This window comes from Puntigrus tetrazona, unplaced genomic scaffold (assembly GCF_018831695.1).
Source record: "Puntigrus tetrazona isolate hp1 unplaced genomic scaffold, ASM1883169v1 S000000401, whole genome shotgun sequence".
Taxonomy (NCBI): Eukaryota; Metazoa; Chordata; class Actinopteri; order Cypriniformes; family Cyprinidae; genus Puntigrus; species Puntigrus tetrazona.
In genome coordinates this window covers 1,062,501-1,072,500 of record NW_025048054.1, presented here as the reverse complement: position 1 = coordinate 1,072,500, position 10,000 = coordinate 1,062,501, and the positions used below count along the sequence as shown (strand labels likewise).

The 10,000-nt window shown below is 34.2% G+C and overlaps 1 protein-coding gene across 2 annotated transcripts in view; it reads left to right on the top strand.

Annotated features, from left to right (window-relative positions):
• The window catches only part of arvcfa (ARVCF delta catenin family member a), a 23,260-nt gene that overhangs the window by 870 nt on the left and 12,390 nt on the right, over positions 1–10,000 (top strand). For both annotated transcript variants that reach the window (XM_043231700.1, XM_043231699.1), the window contains exons 2-7: positions 1,676–1,759; positions 3,084–3,170; positions 4,893–5,255; positions 6,258–6,672; positions 8,547–8,730; positions 9,809–9,926. In XM_043231700.1, the coding sequence (XP_043087635.1) occupies positions 1,676–1,759; positions 3,084–3,170; positions 4,893–5,255; positions 6,258–6,672; positions 8,547–8,730; positions 9,809–9,926 (1,251 nt within the window). The remainder of the gene's footprint in view (positions 1–1,675; positions 1,760–3,083; positions 3,171–4,892; positions 5,256–6,257; positions 6,673–8,546; positions 8,731–9,808; positions 9,927–10,000) is intronic.

The window sequence follows — 10,000 nt, the reverse complement described above, 5'->3', positions numbered from 1 at the left end:
GAGAGCTGTGTTGTTATATAAGCGGAATATCACCCCGTTTATGATCAGTATTCAGCTCAAATCATCTACTGCATATTCCGTTCTGTAGTACATTAATAGTCTCATAAAGGCCAAAAAAGCAACAATATCGACGCTGTTTTCAGGTAAACAACACCACTTCTATTCGCTGCAGGATATAAACTAGTGCAACATTGATTATTATTATTATTTCCTTTGCTAAAAATCGTTCACACTTTATTTTAAGATGTCTTTGATACATTTAAGTGCTGAATAAAATGTATGCATATTTAGGATTTGGCTTAAGGGTTGATATTTTTACTTAACAGTGTAATAACAGTTAATGTAGCAAGGTTCATAGAGACTGACAGTCATGTTTTTTTTTAGTTCATATTAGGAAGCATTTGCAAAGGAAGCAGAGCACCTTAGCAACCGCATAGCAACAGTATCAACACACTCTCAGGGATGATGTTAGATGTGTGTTTATGAGTCTGCTCGAAGGACTCGCTCACGTTCGGCTCCTCAGACGGATTGATCCTGAATCTTTTTCGAGTGAACGACTCCTGAAATGATTCCCCCGCTTTGCTTTGATATCTGATGAATGAACGCGTGTGCACGAGCTGAATTGAGTCGAATGATGCTGCTGTTGACTTCTATAGAGCTGCTTGTATCTGAAGTTGATTGCATTGATTGTTAGGTTGATTCGTTAAGATTAAAAAGGAGCAATATCACTATTCAACACGCTTCAGTTCAGTGTTGATTCAGTTCATTTCAATAACTGTCAAGTGAATCACTTCCCTGAAAGTAGCATCATTTAATCCTGAATATTGTAATGTATAGATTACATATAATATCACAAAGCAGTCTACAGAAACGAACAGGACAATAACAGAGTCGATGAAGCAAACGATTCGGTTGAATCAAGTCAGTGTTGATTCAGTTCATTTCAATAACTGTCAAGTGAATCACTTCCCTGTAATTAGCCTTATTTAATCCTGAATATTTGTATATATAGAATACATGTAATATCACAAAGTAGTCCGCAAAAATGAAAAGTACAATAACTGAGTCGATGAAGCAAACGATTCGGTTGAATCAAGTCAGTGTTGATTCAGTTCATTTCAATAACTGTCAAGTGAATCACTTCCTTGAAATTAGCATTATTTAATCATGAATATTGTGATATATATAATACATATAATATCACAAAGTAGTCCAAAAAAAAAAAAACAGGACAATAACAGAATCGATGGTGTAAACGATTCAGTTGAATCAAGTCAGTGTTGATTCAGTTCATTTCAATAAGTGTCTGAAATGTATCCTTTATGAACAAAATTCTATTTGATTCTACGATAGAAGATAATAGTGTTGCTATTTGGATCAATTCTGCAAAATAATCATTCAATCCGGTTTAAAAACAGTGTTGATGTTTTAAAATGAATCAATTATGAAACGAATTGGCTTCCGTAGCGGATTTAAATGCATTGGATGAACTGAATCAAAGCAGGAGTCGTTAGTCCGAAGGGATGATTAAATGAGACCGTTGTGTTGCAGATGTTTTTGCTGAAGTCTGATCTCATGTATTATTCAGTTCAGCTTACGTTTCTTAAGCGCTTCTTGAAGCTGTGTTTGTTAAAACATGACCAGCTCCATCTTCTTCTTCTCTTCGGCCCGAAAGAAGCCGGATCCGGAGGAGCCCTCAGCTCCAGACTCAGACGAGACGGAGCAGACCCCGTCAGACGCCAACCACACAGAAACACACGTGAGGAAACATCACATCAGCCTTTCTTTCTTCTCAGACTCAAGACAAACTCTCAGCATGCAGAGCCTTTCTTATTCATTTATTGCATCGTTTGTTATTAATGTCAGCAGAAAGAAAACACAAACGTCTTCATCGTATTTTGGACTTTTTTTGTTGCAAATATCTAAAACATTTCATAAAACATTCAAAGCCCACCTGATTTCAAACAACACACACAGAAAAATGTACGCAGCAAGATATGTGTGTGTGTTTTTTTAAATAAATTGAAATGAAATTTTACTGTGAATGTCTTGTTGTGGAATTTATGAAATCTGAGAATGACCAGAATTAATCAAATTTCATTAAACTCGTAAATTGCAGAATTCTTGAAACCTAACAGTCCAACAAAACAACTCTGATATTACTGATATATTATTTCTAAACAAAATAAATTCCATAAACTTTCACTTTCAGATGAAAAAAAAAAAAAATATATATATATATATATATATATATATATATATATATATATATATATATATATATAAATGTATATTTAATAATATATATATAACATGAAATATAAATATATATATATATATATATATATATATATATATATATATATATATATATATATATATATATATATATTTCATGCTGCAGTTATATGTTGGTACATATATATTATAGATATGTAATTAAAAATGCTAAATATATTATTTTTGAGACTCATTTAACTTATGGAACTTAATAGATAATTTTACAAAATGTATTTTTGACACTATTAGTTCTCCATAAATAACCTGAAGTTTAAAAAATAATTGTAAAATAAATAAATAAATAAAGATTTGCAAGGTTTCCTTCCCTTTGCTAAAAACTATGTATAGGGTTTTTTCATGTCACTTGAGGCATAAATGTAAATTCATTAAACATAATTTCAGGAAACGCAACAATTTAATAAGAAACTTATAGATATTTGTTGTTGTTTTGAGCGTTTATGATTATGATGCATTTTCCTGCAATCATTTCTTAATACCTAAAAACATTCAACCGTATCTTAATTTATGAGCGTTTAGATATTTGTTTCTGAAAAGCAGGAGAAAAACACTGGCATCTGTCTGCTTACATTAAACAAGAATTGGCTTAATAACCGGCTTTCATTAGGCAGTGCAATAAAATAAAAGGATTTAAATATTCATAGTATGACTAGAACATGAGAGCCAAAAGCCAATTATTTTAACACGTTCCTTTTTATAAACAAATCATTTATAATTCATGACTACCGACTGGTTCTGTTTTGGTAGGACGTGTGTGATGTTAATGTTTCCCTGGTCTTCTGCAGACGGAGAGCTCAGGAATCGGGACGGAGAAGTCGTCGAGTCCTGAGAGCGAGTCCAACCCGCTCAGCTCCAGCAGCTCCAACCTCCCGGTCAGCACCTTTCTAGAGGAACGACAAACATAAAGCACACTTGAGAATTTTCAAATAAATAAAATGAATGATAAGAATGTTGTGTGCACATAAAATCATATTAATTAATGTCAGGTGGTGCGATCAGGGTTTATATATATATATACACTTTAAAAAATGTCAGGTGGTGCGATCAGGGTTTATGTATATATATACACTTTAAAAAAATGTCAGGTGGTGCGATCAGGGTTTATATATATATACACTTTAAAAAATGTCAGGTGGTGCGATCAGGGTTTATATATATATATACACTTTAAAAAATGTCAGGTGGTGCGATCAGGGTTTATGTATATATACACTTAAAAAATGTCAGGTGGTGCGATCAGGGTTTATATATATATATATATACACTTTAAAAAATGTCAGGTGGTGCGATCAGGGTTTATGTATATATACACTTTAAAAAATGTCAGGTAGTGCGATCAGGGTTTATATATATATATACACTTTAAAAAATGTCAGGTGGTGCGATCAGGGTTTATATATATATATATATATACACTTTAAAAAATGTCAGGTAGTGCGATCAGGGTTTATATATATATATATATATATATATATATATATATATATATATATATATATATATATATATACATATACCTATATATATATAAATTAAAAATAATTAATTTCATTAACATGCATAACATTTTTAGTAAAATGTTGAAAGCTTCATAAAAATTTTAAGTTCTTTTTTTTTGTATATTATTGTCTTTTTTTGTTTAAATATATAATTAAAATACATATAAATAGTATATATTACAGTAATAACAATTAATAATAATTATATTATTTGTATGATTACTTACAAAAGTGCAAAAAAAAGCTAATACTTTCTAAACACTTTAAAACTTAAAATAAAATCACGGTCGCACCAACTGACCTCACTAAAATTATTTAGTTTAAAAGCCTAAGATGAATTTATGTTTGAACAATTGCAGTAGATATTATTTTCGAAAATCGATTGATCTATTGATATCTAAACATTCTTGAATTAAGATCAATTTAATCAATTAAGATATTAGGTCTTGTTTTCTAAAAAAAATCTAACTTTTGGTTTTACTTAAAACAGACAAAAATACCTGGCTACAAGTAAAAAAAATCATCTTAATGCAAAGGCTACACAAGATTTATTTTTTTTATCTTCAGTCATTTCCCTTTTACAGTAAATTTATTTTGATTCAAGAATGTTTAGAAATATACTAATATATATCTAACTAAATCTAACAAATATGACGAAATCACAGCATTATTAAAACTTAAACTAAAATTAACATAAAAACATCAAAATAAAATTATTCAAACTTTTTAACTAAAACTATTTTGATGCTACAATAACACAAATGAGTAAAAATATATAAGAACTTTCTTCTTATTTAAGCAAATTGCAAAGGCATTAATTTCATTAAGTTAAATAAAAACTGAAATAAAAATGAAAACTATATAGACATATTTTAAAAGATTCTCAATATAATTAATAAAAAGTACATAGAAATGAATAAAAAAGTTAAAGAAAAAATATAGATTTTATATATATATATATATATATATATATAGTAAATAAAATATTTTTTTTTACAAATAATACTGTGATCTGGACAATACTAAAATAACAGTTGATTTGTAATGGAAAAAAAATACATTTTTGAATTTTGAATTTTTTTTTTTTCTCCGTAGGAAGCTTCATCTGAAGGGCTAGAAGAACCCCAGACTCCGGATGTTGAGTGTCCAGATCATTCCTCCGGTGAGAAGGACGACACACACTCGGCTCGAGCTCCTCAGCCTGACCCCGGCGTGACCTCTGACCCCGCGGGTGAGATCCCCATGGATCAGCCTCCTCTGTACGGTTCACTGAACGCTCAGACCGTCACGCTCCTGCACGGATTACCCTTCTTCCCCGGCCGGAGCTTCTTACCGGAGAACTGCTACACTCTTCCTCTGCACCGCGACGGTTTCGCCCGCGCCGCTTCCAAACCGGAGCCGGACGCCGTCCATCACATGAGACCCTCGCTGGACCTGAGCACACACACCTATCTACAGGTAACATTACCAGCATCGAACCAACACTTCACTATCAGTCAACAATATTTGATTTTATTTTCTTTTATCTTTTTTCCTTTTTACATTTAATATCATTTTATTTTACCTTTTTTAAATACATTTTATTTTGTTCTCAAAGATCAGCAGTTTTGCATTTTATTTTATTTAATGTTATTTTATTTTATATTCCATTTTTATTTTATTAGATTTTTTAGTTTCATTGTTCAATAATTTTAATTTTTTTATCTTATCCTATTTTATTTTATTTTATATTATTTTTATTTGGTTTATTTTATATTTTATTATATTTTATTTTTAATTGAATTGAATTTGATATTTTTATATTGTTTTATTTTATATTATTTTTATTTGGTTTATTTTATATTTTATTATATTTTATTTTTAATTGAATTTAATTAGATCTTTTTTATATTGTTTTATTTTATATTATTTTTATGTCCTCATAGCTCAATAAAGGTTTGTACTGTATTGTACGAAACTAATTATAAAAGGTGTGACTTTTTCTTCTAATGAAATAAATTTGCTAACAAAATAAATTAATATCGCAATTAAGTGAAACCAAAAAAAGTAGCTTATTTCATTTCAGCTCAGTCACAAGGAAACACATTTTCATTTAGTTAAGAAGTCACAAAATCTATGACCTAAAATAAAAACCTTGATTAATCAAACTGATTTATTATTTTATTATGTGCCATAGTTATCATATTATCATAGCTCAGTAGTAATAATACGTGGGATATTTTGTAGTACACTTGCAAAAAAAGTAGTATTTTTGTCTTGAAACATTCTTGAATCAAGCATCTTTTTACTTGACAAGTGAAATGATTAAAGATATTAAGTCTTGTTAAGTAAAGCAAAAACGTTTCTTTGAAAACGAGACTTGATACCTTTCATCACTTTACAGTTTGACTGAAGGGTGTTTAGACAGTAAGCGAGGTTCTAGATGTCTCGGACTAACGGTGCGGTCCGGCTCTCTTCCAGGACCTGTACCGGACGCAGACGCTCGTCCCTCAGAAGCGCGCCAGCATGGTCAGCCTCGACACCATCCGCAAAGACCCTCGCTGGCGGGACCCGAACCTGCGGGAGGTCATCTCCATGCTGAGCCACCCGATGGACCCGGTGAAGTCCAACGCCGCGGCGTATCTCCAGCACCTCTGCTACGAGAACGACACGGTCAAGCAGGACGTCCGGCAGCTGCGAGGCATCCCGGTGCTGGTCGGGCTCCTGGACCATCCCAAAGCCGAGGTCCATCGCAAGGCCTGCGGAGCGCTCAGGAACATCTCCTTCGGCCGGGACAACTTCAACAAGGTGGCCATCAGGAACGCGGACGGTATTCCTGCGCTGCTCCGGCTCCTGAGAAGATCCGACGACGTGGAAGTCCGCGAACTCGTCACAGGTTTATCTTCACTCCCTTCAACAGTCAGAGAAATTACAGTAACTTGACGTCAGGGCTAGAAATCACCCAGAAACATGAAAACTAAGAACGAACAATACACTCTTTATCTGATTTCAGTTATTAAAATCACACGTTTATTTTATTAGTTAACAGCGAGCGTAAACGAACAATAAATGATTGCATTTCTCTAAACGTTAAAAAAAGAGTAAATACTGTGATAAATGTATTGTTCATTTTTTGTTCAGGTTAGTTCATACACTGACTATTGACACTTTATTGTTACCTTTAGTTTAATTTAATTTAATTCTTTACCTGATAAAAGAGTGCAACTAAATGAAAGCAGAAAATATAAAAATATAAAAATACTATTTTAAAAATTGTATTTTTGGGCAATGACGTTTCACAAGTGCAGAAGAGCATAAAAGAACGCACATTGAGAAACGACTATTGTCTGTGTGAAAATATTAAATTATAAAATACACTGTAAAACGAGTGAAGGGGATCAAGCAAAAGAACGATTCCAGTCGACCAATCAGGTTCTGCAGTGAGATTAGCTCCACCCTTTTGGTACCCTTTTCTGTGCTAGGATCCCTAACGAATGAGTACAGGAAGATGATTTGGTACCATTCATGATACATACGGACATAATTGTGTACCGTAACATATCATACCGTACCGTAACATACTGTACCATACCGTACTGTACCATACCGTACTTTACCGATCCGCACCTTACCGTACTGTACTGTACCAAACTGTACCATACCGTACTGTACCGAACCGTACTTTACCGAACCGTACCATACCATACTGTACTGTACAAAACTGTACCATACCGTACTGTACCAAATTATACCATAACATAAAATACCGTACTGTACCATACCGTACTTTAGCGAACCGTACCGTACCATACCGTACTGTACCATACCGTACCATACCGAGCTGTACCATACTTTACTGTACCGAACTGTACCATACCGTACCGTACTGTACCATACCGTACTTTACCGATCCGCACATACCATACCGTACTGTACCGAACCGTACCATACTGTACTGTACCATACTGTACTGTACCATACCGTACTTTACCGAACCGTACCATACCATACTGTACTGTACCAAACTGTACCATACTGTACTGTACCAAATTATACCATAACATACCGTACTGTAACGTACCGTACTTTACTGAACTGTACTATACCGTACTGTACCATACCGTACTTTACCGAACCGTACCATACCGTACTGTACCATACCGTACTGTACCATACTGTACTGTACCGAACCGTAACTTACCGTACCATATCTTCCATACCGTATCGTACCATTCCGTACTTACCGAACCGAACCATACTGCTCAGAGCCATAAGAAAACCTATACATCTATATTAGTGATACTAAATTAATAACACTGATCCCAATGAATGATTTCACTGGAACGATTAAAAAAATTATTTGCTTTTATAATCATGATTGATAATAATCTGAAATGTTTCTCGAGCAGTAAATCAGTATATTATTATGATTTATGAAGATTATATGAAGACTGGAGTAATGGTGCCGAAAATACTGCTTTGACTGCAGATATAAATTACAGTTTACTAGATATTTACATAGAAGATTTACATATACATTTTAATAATGTTACACTGTTTTTACTGCATTTTTGATCAAATAAATGCAGTCTTGCTGAGCAGAAGAGACTTCTTTCCTTCTCTTCTGTTTGAGCTACAAAAACACTTCCACTTAACTGATCACCAGCGCCGGAGAGAAGGGAAGAGAATTGAACTGATCTGAATGTTGGAGTTCAACGCAGTATCAGTGCTTCAGCTGGAATCCAGCGTGATGTCTCCCGTCTTTCTCAGGAACGCTGTGGAATCTCTCGTCCCATGAGCCTCTGAAGATGATCGTCATCAACCACGGCCTGCAGACGCTGACCGACGAGATCATTATCCCTCACTCGGGTCTGAGAGGAGACCCGAACGACCCGGCCCGGCCCGGAGACCCCGAGTGGAACACGGTCTTCAAGAACACTTCAGGATGCCTGAGGTTCGCTTTTCTCTGAATGTGTTTCCTGGCTCAAATCCAGTCTTATCAAACAGTCGTTAATTCATATATTCACAACTAAAATCATGTATCAGCAACTTTTCATTAAAGGCACACTTAAAATTCGGTCACTAATTGCTCACCCTTGGGTCGGTCCAAAGAACTGAGCAAAAGTTTTTATTTTTGGCTGAAATAATCCTTTAATGAGTGAATTTTTAAAAAGTTGGCATGCTATTACTGTGTGTACCCATGTTTTATTCATTTAAAATAAAATTATACATATATAGGTAAAACCGAGAGAGGAATCCGAAAAAATGTATAGGTGAGCGTGTGCTGAGAGCAGTCAGGTGTGTGTGTGTGTGTGTGTGTGTGTGTGTGTGTGTGTGTGTGTGTGTGTGTCGTCGGTGCAAAGGATGATGGGAACTGAAGTCCAGAGTGAACTACAACAATGATGTAGCCCAAGAGTCAATGTGTCGAGGGAGCGATGGAAAAACATAGACCGGATTCGTGACACACACACACAAAAATAAAAACAGTAACGCAAAATATAAATTAGTTTTTTGATAATGAGGCAAATGTTTATTTGAAAAAATCATTGTAAGAAATTTATGAGAATATAATCTCAGTATTAGGCCCTTTGGAAAGAATTGATGTTCAATTAAACATTTGATCCAAAAGGTTTTTAAACAAAACAAATTAATTTCACTTGCATAAACGTTCATTTTCAGGTGAAAAAGTAATACATTTTTTCATGCATTTTTCACAATGCTCATCAACAAAATTCAATCTCTAAAGTGTGACAGGTACGGGGAAAAGGTGGGATATATACGAGTTTTAGACACTAATATAACTTCATAGAGGATTTAAAAAAGTACTCGGGTCAAAAATGACCCAGACATTTGAAATGCTTTTATCTGTTAAAACGTATTTGTAGATAAACTTGAAGAATTTGTAAAATTGTGTATTTTGAGGGTCTTTATGCTTTTTTACAATTAAAAATGATTGTTTCGGGTCAAAACGACCTGAAAGCTGTTCCTCGTTTCTCTGATGGCGGGATTATTCGTCTCTTGTGTGTTTGCAGGAATGTGAGTTCAGACGGAGCCGATGCGCGACAGAGATTGCGTGAGTGTGACGGGCTCGTGGACGCTCTGCTGCACGCGCTCTATTCAGCCGTCGCCAAGAGAGACATAAATAACAAAGTAAGAGTTTAAATAGAATTCAGGCCACGGCACACCTGCACTAGAGCTGATCACCTCACATTTCACCCCAAAAA